Source organism: Pelobates fuscus, chromosome 1 (assembly GCF_036172605.1).
Source record: "Pelobates fuscus isolate aPelFus1 chromosome 1, aPelFus1.pri, whole genome shotgun sequence".
NCBI lineage: Eukaryota > Metazoa > Chordata > Amphibia > Anura > Pelobatidae > Pelobates > Pelobates fuscus.
The window spans coordinates 30,524,835-30,543,825 of NC_086317.1; the positions used below are offsets into that span (position 1 = coordinate 30,524,835).

Below are 18,991 nucleotides of genomic sequence, written 5' to 3' on the forward strand. Positions count from 1 at the left end.
GGGGGGGCTTCCCTGATAATACCAACATTGTTATCAAGTTATTCATCCTGCAATTTAGCATGAACTAAACTACTGTATCTTATACATGCATAATCCATAGCACTCGTTGTCTGTTCAAACGACATATCACGATATTTATTACGCTATACTATAGTGCTATTTACTCTTGTAACCTTAACTATTACAAAAAAGCAAAAGTGCAGCATATCTTGTCATTCACAATACCTGCTGTCATTCATCCATGTTGCCTTATGTTATTTACTATACGTTCACTGTACTGTTATCATACCCATTTTAAAAAGTATGCATACTCAATCAGCCACAACTGTTATATGTAAATGAATAACAAGCCTGCAAATGCCGTTGGGGCGAAACAGGCACTGTTGTACCTACCTGCATACCAAAAATAAAGAATAAAAAAAAAAAAAGTGAACCATGGAGTATGCCTGTACAACTACACTCTGGTCAATGTTTTAAACTACATATATGTGGCACAGCTTTTGGAGTTGATACAAGTTAAAAGCAGAGGCTTCAGGAACTAAACAAGCAATGGAGTTCAACTTGTTGGAATAGTGGTTAATGTGCCAAATTTCTGAAAATTTATTTAGACCCTTAAAGCATTTGTAAGATGCCTGGCACATGTTGGCTACTGCAGCACTCTGGATTAATATGGGGTGTAGTTGGGGCTCAGTTTCCTGAATTCTTTTATATCCACAGACATGGATTCTACAGGATATGCCTACCATAAGAGCTGTATTCATTCTAGAAATTGAGTGTCTTTGGCACTGTAGTCTAAAAATATGTTATATTGTCCTGCATGTTCGTTTCCTCCTCTGTTAAGATATACTCTGCAAAAGTGTTATTTACCATCTGTATGTATACACACTGCTCAAAAAAGATAAAGGGAACACAAAAATAACATCCTAGATCTGAATGAATTAAATATTCTTCTGAAATACTTTGTTCTTTACATAGTTGAATGTGCGGACAACAAAATCACACAAAAATAAAAAAAAATGGAAATCAAATTTTTCAACCCATGGAGGTCTGGATTTGGAGTCACTCAAAATTAAAGTGGAAAAACACTACAGGCTGATCCAACTTTGATGTAATGTCCTTAAAACAAGTCAAAATTAAGCTCAATCGTGTGTTTGGCCTTCACGTGCATGCTCCTGATGAGGTGGCAGATGGTCTAATGAGGGACCTCCTTCCATACCTGGACTAAAGCATCTACCAACTCCTGGACAGTCTGTGGTGCATGGAGCGAGACATGATTTCCCAGATGTGCTCAATTGGATTCAGGTCTGGGGAACAGGCGGGCCAGTCCATAGCATCAATGCCTTTGTCTTGCAGGAACTGCTGACACTCCAGCCACATGAGGTCTAGCATTGTCTTGCATTAGGAGGAACCCAGGGCCAACTGCACCAGAATATGGTCTCACAATGGTCTCAGGATCTCATCTCGGTACCTAATGGCAGTCAGGCTACCACATTGAGAGCTGTGTGGCCCCCAAAAGAATTGCCACCCCACACCATTACTGACCCACTGCCAAACTGGTCATGCTGGAGGCAGCAGAACATTCTCCACGGCGTCTCCAGAGTCTGTCACATGCGCTCAGCACAGGGTGCCAGTGGCAAATTTGCCAGTCTTGGTGTTCTCTGGCAAATGCCAAATGTCCCGCACAGTGTTGGGCTGTAAGCACAACACCCACCTGTGGATGTCGGGCCCTCAGAGTCTGTTTCTGACTGTTTGAGCAGACACATGTACATTTGTGGCCTGCTGGAGCTCATTTTGCAGGGCTATGGCAGTGCTCCTCCTTGCACAAAGGCAGAGGTAGCGGTCCTGCTGCTGGATTGTTGCCCTCCTACGGCCTCCTCCACATCTCCTGATGTACTGGCCTGTCTCCTGGTAGCGCCTCCATGCTCTGGACACTACGCTGACAGACACAACAAAACCTCCTTGCCACAGCTCACATTGATGTGCCATCCTGAAAAGTGCTGCACTACCTGACCCACTTGTGTGGGTTGTAGACTCCGTCTCATGCTACCACGAGAGTGAAAGCACCGCCAGCATTCAAAAGTGACCAAAACATCAGCCAGGAAGCATACGAACTGAGAAGTGGTCTGTGGTCACCTCGCAGAACCACTCCTTTATTGGGAGGGGTGTCTTGCTAATTGCCTATAGTTTCCACCTGCTGTCTATCCCATTTGCACAACAGCATGTGAAATTGATGGTCACTCAGTGTTGCTTCCCAAGTGGACAGTTTGATTTCACAGAAGTGCTATTGACTTGGAGCTACATTGACACACACGTCATTAAGTACAGTTCACCATTTTGTGTGTATTGGTTTGCGTTTTCACAAGGTTGTAGGAACACCTCGGAGGTGGATTGCTGCTGTTAGAGAGCACCTTACACCCTTTGTATGTTTAGATGAATGTTAATGTCTTAAAGGTGACCTCAAATCACTATTAGGGAGAACAATCTCTGCTTTGTAGATAAAAAAAAAAAAAAAAAAAAAAAAAACCCCAAAAAACCCAAAATCCCGCTAGCAACATGTAATGGACTAATTTTGTCAGGACAGTCATTTCCCCCCAAATAAAGAGACCACCAGGCACATCCCTTCATAGACAGGCAAGAAGGCCAGTCAGATCAAAAATACACACATTGCTTTTGCTCCTTGAAAAGATTTTAATCATAATTTGATCCATGTGTTCTATGAACCCAATTACTTTATGCAGAAATAGATTCTTTACTTTACAAGGCACTTTCGATATAAAATACAAGTTAAAAAAAAAAAATGAATCCAAATAAACCATTTGCAGTTAAAATAGCTGCTACACATACCCCTTTTGTTTGGCAAAGGATTTTGGTACTTAATATAAAGTCCATATTATAAAACAAAAACGGCAATAAGAATAAAATATTTAAACAAAAATACTATATACAAACACTGGAAAGCAAAACCTTTCAGATGTGCAATATTTGTAAGTCAAATGAACCTTTTCAAGATGGGGACATTTTCTTAAAGAGATAGCCATTCCATCCATAGGCCGATTTGCTTACTCTGGCAAGCACTGCATACTTGTTTTAAACAAAAGCTTAAAAACAAAATAAAAACCCTTAATTTACATAGAGATCAAATATACATATCCATTTTGGAAATAAAATATGAAATCTAACATTTACAAGGACTTGAAATGATGATAAAAAATAAATTCCTATACAAGAAGTGCAGTCCAAAAATGTACATAACCTGTGAGTCAGGGAGCACCATGCTGTTTGAGTACGAGGACATCAGGAAGTCTTATGAGCCACTGCTGAACCATCCATGATCCACAAAAAAAAAAAAAAAAAAAACCCTCAAAACAGCATAATTCTATTAAAACACAGACTACGAACTGCATATCTCACATGCCTCAAAAGTCTCTTCCAGTTTGGTTAACGCCACAAGTCAACAACTCTTAATCATCATGCAGTGAACGTTAAAGTCATAAGCAATCCTTGAGATTACGTGCAAAATTCTTCAGGACAGCAGAGGAGAGACCATACGACACTCCTTGCAAGGTCTCAAAAAATGCCATTAAAATATGAAATTTCTTTCATGTCCTTTTGGTCTCAAGAGTCCATAGACCCTGAACAGTGCAGCAATACCAACCACAAATGGTCAGTTTCACAGTACAATTGTCGTGCTCATGTCCCAGGTGCTCCACTCAGACCATCATTCATCATTGTCTGGTTGAACGCCCAACATGGCGTGAAGTTCTTCTGCTGTGTATCCCAAAAGGTTGTGAAGGTCACACACAAACCGGTACACGTATCTTTTTCCTGAAGTCTTGTGGATGATGTTTTTATCGTAGTAGTATCTTAGTCCTCTGCTTAGCTTCTCATAATTCATTTTAGGTTTGTTTTTCCTCTTACCCCAACGACGTGCAACCTGAGTGAATAAAATAAAATGGTTAACATGTAAATATTTGAATAGCATGACAAAAAAAAAATTATATATATAAATAAAATAAACCAACCCAGTCCAACAGTAAAGGAAAAAAACAGTTAAATATAAAAAAAAAAAAAAAAAGAATTTGCAAACTGGGATGAAAGCCATCAACTGAAAGATGTCCCAATACCGTACACGCTGCCTACACATTTGCTATAAAACACTAACAAGCAAGACACATCATTGGCATCTTCCTTCTTTAATGAAAACTGTAGTAGCTGATAAGGTTAGTTGCCACCATCCCACCCAGATTGGCAGCCTTCACCAAGCTAATAAGCTACTTCTAGTACGAAGAAAGCTACTTTTGGTAGCGGAAGCAGGGTGCACTTTCATATGTAGGAAACCTATTCCACAACCTTAATGTGCCTTGTTTTACACAGACTCCTACTTCCCACTATCCTACTAATCTGCAATTTACACAAGGATAGAGTTTTCTTTATAAAGCATGCAATCGTAATACACACCTCATCTGGGTCAGTGAGTTTAAATTCCCAGCCGTCACCAGTCCAGCTAATAAATGGCTGGCAGGACTTATCCGTTAATAATTCCAGTAAGAACTGCCACAGCTGAATAGGTCCACTGCCTGTAATAAAAGACAAAATAGAAAAGATTGAACTTTGTGAAGTTTGGAAAGTGCAGTATACATTTATTGACTCTTCCTTCTCTATTCATGTAACTTCTGCTTGACGTCCATCTGCAGAGAGCTAGTCTGGCATATGGTTTTGCTTTGCTCAGCTTTAGAAGACAAACTACATGACGGATCTGATCATTTCATCAGCATTAATTGTCATGCTGAACAAAAGAATGTTAAAGTGGGGGGAAAAAAAATAAAATTTGGTTCTGCAGTCTCATTTGGTCCAATAGTGGAAAATATCCAGGCACACCTGAGGTTTCTTCTAAAAGGCAGTCTTTATTTGAAACAAGGAAGTGGAGGCAACGTTTCAGCTCCTCTGAGCTTTATCAAGATTTGATTACTCCCGAATTTAAGGTCTTCAGGGATTGGCCCTCCTTTCTGGTGCACCCTGCAGGACGTATTCCTTTTTTAGGGTGTGCATTACACTCGTTTTTTGCAATAATTTTGTCAAATAGACAATATTTTTTTCCCCTCTCAATTAAGTGTTTTATTAAATATCACCACTTTAAATATCACTTTTTCAATATGTAGTATTTTATTTACAATTGACCAGGACTTTAGAGGAGATCTGACGACAATGTTGCCCAAAAAAATACAAATGCCATAATAGGATTTGTGAGAAAACGTGTGACTATGGCAGAAAGTAAATGAGCGATAACCAGACCCTCGGGAAAACAAACAAATTATCTTACCGGTAAAGCCTGCAAGAGTAGCTGCAGGTATTACTGGTTTCCCTTGTTCCATTGGCTCGTTTCTGTCCTGAATATAATCTTTGAACGACATGGTTGGCTTGTTGACACACAATGATGAACTGCCATCTTCTTCAAAACTGTCATAGGAAGGAACTCGTTGCATGTCCACCAAGGAGGACTGACTGGTCCAAGACTGCATCAAGGAATCTGAGCTTTCAAAACTGTCCGTGCAATTCTCTCCAGAGTCACGCTCTCTGGATTTTCCTGTAGAAGAGGAGGAGAGCATATTTAGAGGACTGTGCAGATTAGTGATGGACTTTAATTACAGACAAGGCAAGTTTCCATATTCTTACCAGAATTTATAGAGTTTAGTATTGCATTTAGGCCGTTGCTTGCATAGCTACGATTAAGACTAGTATAATTTGGTTCCATGGATTTTAGACAAGGATAAGGCTGGAACTCTTGTTTGATGCCATGTAGATTTTGTCCAGCAGATACCTGGCACATTTCATTATACATTCCAGATTTGTGGTAGCTCTGCACCGGTGATGCATATTGTAGAGGATTCATACTGAAGTCTATAAAAGGAGGAAAAAAAAAAATACACATTAGAATATTCCATTCAATAACTGACCAGTTTAAAAACTAACAAGTTGTGTTTGTAATACAATAAAAAAAAATAAAAAGAATAAAGCAGCCTTATTAGAATACACAAAGCTAGCAGATCCAGTTCGACAAAACAAAGCTACTTACTTAATGAGTCTGTGGTCATCCACTGAGGAACTGATACATTTCGTGAGTGCTCCATATATTGGTCTTCAGTTTTCTCTTGATGTTCTGAAAGAACAAAAATTCAATTAATACAAGTTTTAAGTAAATTTCCCAAAATAGGTTGACCATTCGTTAAGCGACAGCTCAACTCAGGAAAACCGTCTAGAAGGCAAAACTAAACAGCACCTTCTGAAATATACCTTTAATCATTTGTTCCAGATGCTCCCACAATATGTCACCCACAAAGTCTGGAGCCAGTTCTAGAAAGTGTTCTTTTCCAAGGTTACACAAGTCATGTCCAGGCATCATAATCTTCTGAAAATGCACATTCTCCAGAGAGAACTCCGTAACTGCCCATATAAGCCATTGGCAAACTTGATTTTCATCCCAAAGCCAAGGGTCTGAAAAATAAATATATAAAGTATTGAACTATTTACACATGGAAAAAGGTTCAAAGTATGCTTTAGAAAAATAAAAAAATAATAAAATGTTTAACCACCTCCTTGTTGTATTGAAATCATATAGTCATTTGTATTTTATAGAACATGTTCTGATGACTAAACGGGAGGGGAGAGGAATTTCTACAAACGTACTTAGACTGCTTTGACTATTGTGCAATACAACGGTTTCATAAATGGAAATTCCCTGAACGTTTTCTGCCTTTCAGCTTTATACAAAAAAAAGTTAAGACTCATTAAAACATTCAGTGTTAACACACAAACGCTGCACTTCTAGGATTTAACGGTAGAGTTACAAGGAGGTAATGTGTTTAGAGGAGCTGACCATCTACCCATACATTCTGGAAGAACAGTTAGCGCCAAGGTTTTCCATAGGCTGCATTGTAAGAGTGGTTTCCAGCTGTGCAAACGCTACCTTCTCCTTTGAAGTGTAGCATGTTAAAATGTGGCTATTTTTTTTTTTGCTCAGGTTTGTTTGCAAACTCCCTCTGGGCAACTTTTGGTCACTGGGTTTACATGATTCTTTACCTTCCCAGCTGCAGGGGGTCTATGGAAACAAAAATAAGCACCTTCATGGCCCAGGACCCTGGAGTCCGTACGTGCAATGTTTCACCATGAAAACACTGAATACACAGCACGCTGACAAACAGGCAACGGACCCCATGTACTTCATTCAACCCATCCTCCCACTATACCCCTCCTCCAACAGAACCACAAAAAAAAAAAAAAAGACACAACACTGAGTAATCCTTTAAAGCCCTAATCACAGACAGCATTTCATAGAAAAATAAAATATGAAAACTAAATCAAAGTGTACTGTAAGTTTTATATAACGGCATTTAAAGAGAATACTTACTGCTGGGGATTCCTAATCTTCCCTGCTCCTTTTTAAATCCATTGAAGGTAGCTTTTAAAGCCTGGGTCATTACGGCCTTGCTACAAGGTGTCAGAAGTGGCAGCTCACAGCTGTTTGAATCTGGAAAAACAAAATAAAACATAAATTGGAATGAAGGCAGACCTATATGGCAAGTCTCATGTACATTCTCAGGTAGCACATCAGTGTTTGTTTTCAAGCTTTAGAGAACCTAGATCTCAAAAAGCAACATGTTGGGCTTTCAACGAACCAATGACTCCAAAAATGAAGACTTACCATGGGGCAGAGAGTCAAGACCAGTTGGAACGGCCTGCTCTTCTTCAAATGTGGAAAACAATCCAGTGAAGATCGAGGCAGAAATATTTACATTGTCAAACGCCAACTGCCGCTAGAGGGAGGGGAAAAATATATATTAAATTAACCATTTTGTAATTTAATCATTTACGGTCACAAAGAATCAGATTTTAAGACTTTCTACACACACTATCAGTTAGCCTTTGGCTGCTGTCAATTTAATCTCTGTAAGCAGGTTAAACCAATCTCATTTTACAAGAGACACTTTAAAATTGATAGTTCACCAATAAAGACTTGAACATTCTTGCCAACTAGCCATCGTTTTATATAAATGTCTGAGTGGATTAGTTTTACAATACTAGAGAATTATACTATACATTCCTGTTGCATATATCACCATGCGTGGGATAGTGATTTGACTAAAATATACATAGGAGCTAAAAATATAATGTTGATTGGAGGGAATTAAAACATTTTAATACACTGATAACAAATTGTTGGTTATGGACAAATATATTGGCTACGGTTTTGGAATGCAAGCAGACCCAGAGTTCAGTTGCCCATGGCTTCTATGAAGTAAACAGGTTTAACTGTCTCTTTAATGACTTTGTACAGCCTAGTTTCCCCAGACTACTCAGTTTGCTTGGAGTGGTTAATTAGCTTCCCCCACCACCTGGCTCAACAAATAGCAAGAACTAAAATACAAAACACATTCCTCCCCCATCTTGGATCAGCAAAACCGGTTTAGTAGCCCATATGTTTGACATTCACATAAGTTTCACAGAAACTTAGATTTAACCCCTTTACAAAAAAAAAAAAAAAAAAAAGAAGAAAACAACAAAAGGTATTACTTGCTATAAATCACAATCTGTTCTTTAAAAACCAGTATCCCCGCATGAAGTCCACCTCTAATTTACAGCGCTGATGTCCTTACGTGGACTTAACTGGGCTAAAATTTTAACAGGTCAAATTGAACAAGAACTCATTAAGTCTGATGTGATCACTGATTAAGAGGCAATCATTGAAGAAGTCTGTTTTAGTTATGTAACAAATGCAGTTACAAGATAGCATGTACTGTATATGGATTCATCAGACTTCACATCTCCAGTGCTTTGTCGGTACGATAAACGGTTTAATTCACTGGTGTGTTCTACAATGTCTTAATAAGCCATATTAATAGGTGAGAAATATAGAACTAAATTCTGGAGCAGATGGCTCAATGTCATGAGCCAATTTAACATTTCAGATAAAACACCAGTTTACCACCTGACATTATAAAGACAGCAAGTACAATAAGGAGGAAGGGATTTTTAGATGGACGACGTACCTTGAGCATGCCTCTGTGCATGTTATAAACTGGAGCAACTTGGTCCATGTTCCTGATCCCAAACTCAGTCATTGTTCCTGGGGAGGGGCGGAGAAATAAAAATTAAAATCTTTTGACAAAACGTAGCTTACAATGTATTCATCATGCTGGTGCTTTCAGCCTTAAGGGATAGGATGTATTCAAATCATGTGCATTTCCTTAAACAAATACATTGTTAGACGACGAGAGCAAGAAAACGCAAAAGCCACAAACACTAAAAAAAAAAAAAAAAAAAAAAAAAAAAAAAAAAGGGGGTATGTGAACAATTTCTCGACAACATTAATAGACATGACTCATTCCACTCAGTTTGTGAAAAGCAGATTGCCAGAAGGTCGGGACAGTCTGTCATTCAAGTCATAAAATACACACATCTTCCCACAAGAAGCTTCTCCGAGCTCTATACTAGAAAGAGCAGGAAATGTCAGGTTTAAGGTCGCTTTCAAATTTTACCAAAATGGCCTCAAAATGGGAAAATCCTGACTAAATTCCAGTTTAGGGGATTACCGGAATATATTGGTGGGGCAGAGTAATTAAGCTTAATTGACCGTAGCAATTACTTTCTATACTTTGAGTAAGGGGACCAAACAAATAAGATACAAACCCACACCACAGCCCTCGCCGCACACACCCACCCGAGACTTGACCACATACTAACCAACTGGGCTTACACTATATTGCCTTTAAATAGCCAAGTCATGGAAGTGATCAGCGTTAAAACCAGTGCGGGGAAGTTGGTGGATGGAGGCAAAGCCTTAAAATCATTTTATTCAAAATTTAATAAAGTAATTGTCCAATTTATCTACTGCTCAACAGCTGGACCAACTTTTCTCCCTGTTCAATTCTAGTCTTCACGGTTGCTCCAGTAGGTTCCTCTAGTTTACTCTAGCACATTTAACCGTTAAGACCCTGCCTGTGGCCCATCGTTCAGCACTTTGTAAAGGAAGGGTTAATTAAAATACAATGCATCGGGCAGGATTTAGGCCTGGCTTCCCCAAACTCCGGCCCTCCAGATGTTGCTGAACTACAACTCCCATGATTCTATCAATGAAAGGCTGAGAATCATGGAAGTTGTAGTTCAGCAACATCTGGAGTTTGGGGAAGCCTGATTTAAGCCATCATGAAGAGAAAAACACCCATTAAATTGTTTGATAGATAGGAGTTGGCATGCTCGACAAGCAGATATTTTCTTATTCAGTCATAATGGGTTTTAAGTTACTGGCAGAATAATTGAGATACATTAGTATGCCATCAAGCAGGATTGATTATATGTTAAGCCCAGTTTGGTAACCTGAGCTGTATGGAGATAAGAGGTTTGCAGACAGTCCTGGGACCAAACTCACACCTTTGTTTATTTAGGCCAGAGAGCTCATTCATATCACGACACTGCAGGTCCACGTGACCAAGGTGGCACACCTCCCATTCAGTGGAAATTTATGGTCAGTAATGGACTGTTTACCAAACAGGTTTACGTCATTTAACCAAGAGCAATAAACTTATGGCCCTAGCACGGAAGGAGTGGAATTACACTATGAAGGCCTCGTGACTACCCATAACTAGCTTAAAAATACTATATTACTGGTAGATAAAAAAAATAGTAAATTAAAGTTTGTGATTATCTGGGCATCACTATTTTCAAGGATCAAACTAAGAAGGTTTTAGGCTTTATACCATACTTTATTTACAGCGCTGTGGTATATGTTGACGCTTTATAAAATACATTAGAAGAAGCCTTAGTACATCATATAAAGCCAATTGATAACCTGTAACGTGGAAGGGGACTTTAGCTACATTGTCAACCACTTGCCAAATTTAAGACCCGTTTCAACAATGGGACAATTTAACAAGATTGATTGACATGGTTTTAGGCAGATACCATCAGTAGTAGAGTTCATGTGAACATGTATTAGACGGTTTGTAGGGTTAACGACCTTTTGCAACAGCAAAGAAGTTCAGTTTAGCCTTAACAGACCATTTCAAGTTGAAACACATCTTTAAAGAATTATTTTGGGGGTGAATGCACAAAATACTTTAAAGAGCATATTGCCAAAGTCTTGCTTCCTAATGCAAGAAGCCTTGTTTCTTCAGCTAGAGGTCCACATGTGGACAGCCGTGACTTAAAAGATCTGGGTATGTATAAATAAAATTTGGTCTTCCTGACATTCCTAATATTAAAGGTGCTATATCCCCCCCTCAGCATAACCATTTAAGTACCAAAATGGTTATGTTTCCCAAAATGTTCCAGTTTCTCATTGAATTCAGACTCCCTGAGCCAACACTCATGCTTCAATAGCAGCTTTAAAGTCACAACTGAACAGGATCCCAAAGAGACAGCTCCTCCATATCTGAGCATTGATCTTCACATGGTGCTCAGACCTCCACAAACCCTGAAATTAGTCTGTCTGGTGACTTGCAAAATAGCAAGAGGGGGTGGGGAAGAGTAGCTGACTGCCACATCAAAAGCTTAAATAGATTAGCAATTGCCATGATGCTATACTGTTCCTTTAAAAAAAAAAAAAAAAGTGGAAAGAATAAATGGGGATGTTTGCCAATAATATTCACTACTGAGAAGCCACCAGACACATGTAACCTACATTTTATAAGCCTATCATTAACCTTTGCAGAGACACAAAAAGTAAAAAATCCTAAACAGTTAACAAACGCTTAGCCATTAATATAATACGAAGAACCTGAGATGTAATCAGCCAGTAGACAATTCGTGTAATCTGACCATGCAGAGTGACTCACCCAGCAAGGTCAAAATAAAACCAAATAAAATAATGATTAATATGTGGGTGTGAGGAATTGTTCAAACAGGTATAACAAGATCACGTTTAACTGGGAGTTTAGAACATACATAAAATAGCCATCCATTTTCCATAGCCACTACTCAAATTAAACATAATTAACCTTTTCTAGATTGCCAAAGCACAGCACGGTGGGATAAACCCCAAACAACCTTCACTTTATCACTTAAAGAGTCAGAAGATTTAGATTCTCGTTAAATTAGAGTCTCAAGAAACGGTATGTATTAAAAAGCATCTACAGGTCAAAACAGTGTGTGTCTTAAAATCATCATCCACAGTTCTAATTTATAGAAAGTAAAATCCCAGTAATCTGGTATCTGAACAGAACCAAATCTCCAGCCAACTCACCGGATTTATAAAAATAGATAAAAAAAAAACCCAAAACATAGATAAATAAAGTGTAGTGAATATTAAGGGTCATTTAGATTGTCAATTTGATACAAAAGAAAAAAAAAAATTATCTAGGAAGCCAATATTTTTGTACATGAGGATCATCACACAAACTGAGCCAACAAGCGGTCAAAGGAATCAGTGGGATTGGGACTTTATTCTGCGTACAGGGCTTCTCACCTGGTGGGAGTGTGGATATTAAGAAATGGGAGATAGGTAGGGAGTGGGAAGCTTCTGGGTGGGCAGACATTCACCACAATTTCAGTTATCTACATGGCGCCAACATATGCCCCAGCGCTGTAAGATAGGTAACAAGACTCATGTAATGCTAACAAAAACCACGATACAACCATACAGCCCAAACTGGAGGGGGTAATACAGAATGGCACAGCTTTAGTTTAGTTTTTTTGGTAGGAAGTGAATATATATATATATAAAAAAATTCCTTCAAAAAACCACAAAGTTTTCTCGCTAATAATTATTAAAATAAAAAATAAATAAAAAAAAAACACCCATAACAAAAAACAAACCTCTAAAGATGTGAATTTTAGCGCTCAGTTAAATCCTAGATACAATACGTCTGTTATCGGTCCCTTGAATGATTTGAAGGAGCCATCCTGCTCGGTTAAAGCTGGTGCCATTAAAGCACACACAAGGCGGTAGTTTAACCCTTAAATGACTCCCAAAGGCTAACCTTACCTGGGGTGATCGTGTCCTATCCAGAAACCCGGTCCAACTCTCAGAGATGGGTTCTGCCAGTCAGCCTGGCTCTCTAGAATGTCCAGAAAATCCCAGCACAAAGTCCAGATACAAAGTATTCCAATAGGGTGAGTTAGCTGACTGTGTCTGTGTCTGTGTGATCTGCAAAGCTTGTGTTACACTGAGCTCAGCCTGCAGGGAGGGGAATAGGATACTCACAGAGGGGGCGGGGCTCTGCTTGTCCTGCCCCCTGTAGGTACTGGCAAAGAAACAGCCACAGCTAGAATATGATCCCCTCCTCAATTATCCCAAACCCTTTGAAGGTGTAAACAACCCCCTTGCAGAGGTTTTATTGTAATCAGGCAGCAGGCAGCAAACCTCAACCTACAGATCTGACTTGTTAGAATTTAAAGCCATCTACAGCATGGGAATGTGGGATTTTATAAAGTGTGACTGGTTTTAGTATAGTCACACCTGGGAATCTCAATTTATATCTCTACACCATGAAGGGGAATGTATTTAATCACTTATCAAATGTTATACCAGGAAGGTTAAACATTCTCTCATTGTAGATTGGTTACAATGTAACACATGGGAGAGACATGTACAGTAATTTCAATTATTAATTAACAAGGAGGACTCCTGAATAAACTGGGAATTAGAGTGAATTAAAATCAGAATTCAGGCAAAAATAGCTGATTCAGAAAAAAATCTCCAATTCAGCTGAATTCACAGCCTGGATATTTAGGTTAAATTTGCCATTAATGCTTCAGCTTGCTGCATCTCATAATTTATTGAATAACCTTTAATAAGTGTGAATGCATTTGGATAGATGGAGATGCTTTCATAGGGTTTCACAACGTAGCAAATTTGATATCACTTGTTAATTTGCCATTCAATAACTGTACACCAAGACCACGATTTCACATTTTGCAACTAAAAACAGTCACACAATTTCGTGTTGATCGTAATAAATAATATTTTTTTTTGTAGTAGATCACACTGACTTGAATTTGCTGTTCTCTGATTAAAAGAAAATTCAAGGCAGTGTGATCTACTAACCCCCCTTTTTTTATTTGTTTTGTGAATATTTAAAACATAATATATTAAAAAGTCAAATCCAGTTTGATGTGTCTGTTTAGAGAGTTGCATTATTTCACCTTTCTCATCATATATTGGAAGTGAGGGGGTAAAATAAGTCCTCTTCCTCCCCATGCTGGGTAGGCTATGGGATGGGGATCCACAATGAATGATCCTGTGATTCTACAACTGTCTGTGTTCTCAATCCATAAAGTAGATTGCTATGACTAAGCCTAGTCCCCTGGCATTTAATACTTAAACTCAGACCCCTCCACTGGTATAATTCAAAGGGTATGTCCTGGACCTTGACACGAGGTGCCAATGAGACACCTTTCATTCCTCGGTAGTGCTCTCTAATGTTGTGATTCCAGCAATGCTATTTGAAATTTTAATGAATTAACTTGAGGGGTTTACTTACAAAAAAATAAAAATAATAAAAAAAAAAATTGCAAAATTCCTGTCTACGGATAGAACATGACAATCTTGCAGAGCCTGGGTCCCAAACACACCAGCATCTAGCTCCCAAAACTCTCAGCTGCAAGCCCTATGCAGAGCCTGGGTCCCAAACACACCAGCATCAAGCTCCCGAGACTCTCAGCTGCAAGCCCTATGCAGAACCTGGGTCCCAAACACACCAGCATCTAGCTCCTGAGACTCTCAGCTGCAAGCCCTATGCAGAGCCTGGGTCCCACACACACCAGCATCTAGCTCCCAAGACTCTCAGCTGCAAGCCCTATGCAGAGCCTGGGTCCCACACACACCACGATTTTACATTTTGCAAATAAAAACAGTCACACAATTTCGTGTTGATCGTAATAAATAATATTTTTTTTGTAGTAGATCACACTGACTTGAATTTGCTGTTCTCTGATTAAAAGAAAATTCAAGGCAGTGTGATCTACTAACCCCCCTTTTTTTTATTTGTTTTGTGAATATTTAAAACATAATATATTAAAAAGTCAAATCCAGTTTGATGTGTCTGTTTAGAGAGTTGCATTATTTCACCTTTCTCATCATATATTGGAAGTGAGGGGGTAAAATAAGTCCTCTTCCTCCCCATGCTGGGTAGGCTATGGGATGGGGATCCACAATGAATGATCCTGTGATTCTACAACTGTCTGTGTTCTCAATCCATAAAGTAGATTGCTATGACTAAGCCTAGTCCCCTGGCATTTAATACTTAAACTCAGACCCCTCCACTGGTATAATTCAAAGGGTATGTCCTGGACCTTGACACGAGGTGCCAATGAGACACCTTTCATTCCTCGGTAGTGCTCTCTAATGTTGTGATTCCAGCAATGCTATTTGAAATTTTAATGAATTAACTTGAGGGGTTTACTTACAAAAAAATAAAAATAATAAAAAAAAAAAATTGCAAAATTCCTGTCTACGGATAGAACATGACAATCTTGCAGAGCCTGGGTCCCAAACACACCAGCATCTAGCTCCCAAAACTCTCAGCTGCAAGCCCTATGCAGAGCCTGGGTCCCAAACACACCAGCACCAAGCTCCCGAGACTCTCAGCTGCAAGCCCTATGCAGAACCTGGGTCCCAAACACACCAGCATCTAGCTCCTGAGACTCTCAGCTGCAAGCCCTATGCAGAACCTGGGTCCCAAACACACCAGCATCTAGCTCCCAAGACTCTCAGCTGCAAGCCCTATGCAGAGCCTGGGTCCCAAACACACCAGCATCTAGCTCCCAAGACTCTCAGGTGCAAGCCTTATGCAGAGCCTGGGTCCCAAAAACACCAGAATGAAGCTCCCAAGACACTCAACTGCAAGCCTTAGGCAGAGCCTGGGTCCCAAACACACCAGCATCTAGCTCCCAAGACTCTCAGCTGCAAGCCCTATGCATAGCCTGGGTCCCAAACACACCAGCATTAAGCTCCCAAGACTCTCAGTTGCAAGCCCTATGCAGAGCCTGGGTCCCAAACACACCAGAATCAAGCTCCCAAGACTCTCAGCTGCAAGCCCTATGCAGAGCCTGGGTCCCAAACACACCAGCATCTAGCTCCCAAGACTCTCAGGTGCAAGCCCTATGCAGAGTTTGGGTCCCAAACACACCAGCATCTAGCTCCCGAGACTCTCAGCTGCAAGCCCTATGCAGAACCTGGGTCCCAAACACACCAGCATCTAGCTCCCAAGACTCTCAGCTGCAAGCCCTATGCAGAGTTTGGGTCCCAAACACACCAGCATCAAGCTCCCAAGACTCTCAGCTGCAAGCCCTATACAGAACCTGGGTCCCAAACACACCAGCATCTAGCTCCCAAAACTCTCAGCTGCAAGCCCTATGCAGAGCCTGGGTCCCAAACACACCAGCATCTAGCTCCCAAGACTCTCAGCTGCAAGCCCTGTGGTTATTACAGTTCACACTTTAACAAACTGTGTTATTCACCTGCACAACACAATTTCATCATGCAGTTTGGATAACATGCCTCTGAACTGGGTGTAAAAAACAAGAAATATTTAAATCCTAATTAATGTGATGTATCCAGGTAAGTTATACCATGCCAGTAGCCCCTGGAGGGTAGCGAAACATGACAAGCATAAGTAATTAAAAAAGGAGTACTTTATACATTGTATCCAGTAAAATTCTTACATGGGCCAAATCCACTTATATTTTGGCACGCTTCAGTTTTGCTTCTTTTCCTGGAGGGATTAATCTTACACATGCCTAGACACAAGTAACTGGAACAGCACAAACTGTTTCTCACATCAGACATTTCATGTACAGTTGTAAGATGTTTTGTTGGATAATTTTACTTAGAGAGAAACTGGCCAACATTTCTGTTTTGCAAATATAAGAAAACATTTAATCGAGACTGGACATCGGTAACATTTCAGAGATACAAAGCTCCTTAACAACCATTAGGGGATTGTTTATCTGTCCTGACAGCAAAGCTTCCAAATTCCTCCTGGCAGAGTTTGTTCAACATCATGTTCAGCAATTTCCCCTCTGTATATTGGTTTCATTAAAGGTAAATGAATATGATTTAGTACAGAAATGAAAAATATAGCAGGGAAATATAGTGGAATTTAACACATAACACTATACAGGGATGAGGAAACTGTGCCAAATCAGAGGACACAATGCCTATAGGTCCTACCCATCAGAGTCAGTACCTGAAGATCTGCTTGGATAAGTAACTGATGCCTGAGAATCCTTTTGGAAGACTTTATGGAACCTAATAGTGCAATATACAGGAAACACACTGCTTAGAGGCATTTGAGCAGTGTACAGAATGACTGAAGGCTCCTATGCAGGATATACAATGTTCAAAGGTCAGCCAAGCAGTGCACAGAATGACTGAATGCACCAAGATAGGATATACAATGTTCAGAGGTCAGCCAAGCAGTATTCTGAATGACTGAAGGCCCTTAGGCAGGATATACAATGTTCAAAGGTCAGCCAAGCAGTGCACAGAATGACTGAAGGCACCAAGATAGGATATACAATGTTCAGAGGTCAGCCAAGCAGTATTCTGAATGACTGAAGGCCCTTAGGCAGGATATACAATGTTCAAAGGTCAGCCAAGCAGTGCACCGAATGGCTGAAGGCACCAAGATAGGATATACAATGTTCAGAGGTCAGCCAAGCAGTATTCTGAATGACTGAAGGCCCTTAGGCAGGATATACAATGTTCAAAAGGTCAGCGAAGCAGTGCACCGAATGGCTGAAGGCACAGAGATAGGATACACAATATTCAGAGGTCAGCCAAACAGTGTACAGAATGACTGAAGGCCCTTAGGCAGGATATACAATGTTCCGAGGTCAGCCAAGCCGCATGCAGAATTACTGGAGGCCCCTAGGCAGGATATACAATGTTCCGAGGTCAGCCAAGCTGCATGCAGAATTAATGATGGCCCCTAGGCAGGATATACAATGTTCCGAGGTCAGCCAAGCTGCATGCAGAATTAATGATGGCCCCTAGGCAGGATATACAATGTTCCGATGTCAGCCAAGCTGCATGCAGAATTACTGGAGGCCCCTAGGCAGGATATACAATGTTCCGAGGTCAGCCAAGCCGCATGGAGAATTACTGAAGGCCCATAGGCCATATATACAATGCCCAAAGGTCAGTCAAGTAATGCACAGAATGACTGAAAACACTGAGATAGGATATACAATATTCAAGTAGTTTACAGACTGACAAAGGTCCTTAAGGTAGGGTACACAATGACTGAATATCTTTAATGCTGTGGTATACTGTTTTTGAAGGTCCTCTAGTTTTTGGGCCAGTTGATATGCATTGTAACCTTTATCGTAGGTAAAAGGCACATACGGTCATGGGGAAAAAAAAGGACACCCTCTTTGAATTCTATAGTTTTACATATCAGGACATAATAATGATCATCTGTTCTTTAGCAGGTTTTAAAATTAGGTAAATCCAACAACACTTGACATATTACACCGTGTCATGATTTATTTAACCAAAATGGAAAAGCCAAGTGTGAAAAACTAAGTACACCCTTACTGGTTCAATAGGAATTAAGAGGAACTATGACTGTACATACAAACATCACTATTTGAGAAGGGCTGATTAGGAAAAATGTGCTCCGTAATGTTTTTAATCACATGGGACCCAATGCAAAATCTAAAAAAAAATAATCAAACAGCTTAGAACAGGAATCAGAGGAATCGGAGAGAAAGTTAATCCAAAGCATCCAGTCCCCGCATGGGGCATAAAACTGCCTTTATCAGTTTATTTCCTAAGGTCTAGAGAAAGTTAATGCAGATACACAGCTTAGAAGACAAGCCTAAGGTCGGGTAGCCAGAGGTAACCTGACAGAAGATATGGTAGGTGGAGGACATAGAACATTAATAGGGATCCAAGGGGTAAAGAGACACACTTTTACTCTAATTCCAACAAATGCTTGTTATAGTTAAAGTTTTTCACTTATCGGTTTATACACAAAATTCAAAGACCAGATTC

General features: G+C 39.8%; 1 protein-coding gene across 1 annotated transcript; it reads right to left on the bottom strand.

The window, feature by feature from the left end:
- Positions 1–3,204: 3,204 nt before the first annotated feature.
- ETS2 (ETS proto-oncogene 2, transcription factor) lies at positions 3,205–13,158 on the bottom strand. Its single transcript, XM_063442466.1, has 10 exons — positions 12,977–13,158; positions 9,045–9,121; positions 7,700–7,811; positions 7,406–7,525; positions 6,292–6,492; positions 6,074–6,157; positions 5,674–5,898; positions 5,321–5,584; positions 4,459–4,577; positions 3,205–3,934 (listed from the first exon to the last, which is right to left on the bottom strand). Exons 2-10 carry the CDS (start codon positions 9,114–9,116, stop codon positions 3,719–3,721), a joined length of 1,413 nt encoding a protein of 470 aa, XP_063298536.1. The 5' UTR covers positions 9,117–9,121; positions 12,977–13,158; the 3' UTR covers positions 3,205–3,718.
- Between the last annotated feature and the right edge of the window lie 5,833 nt (positions 13,159–18,991).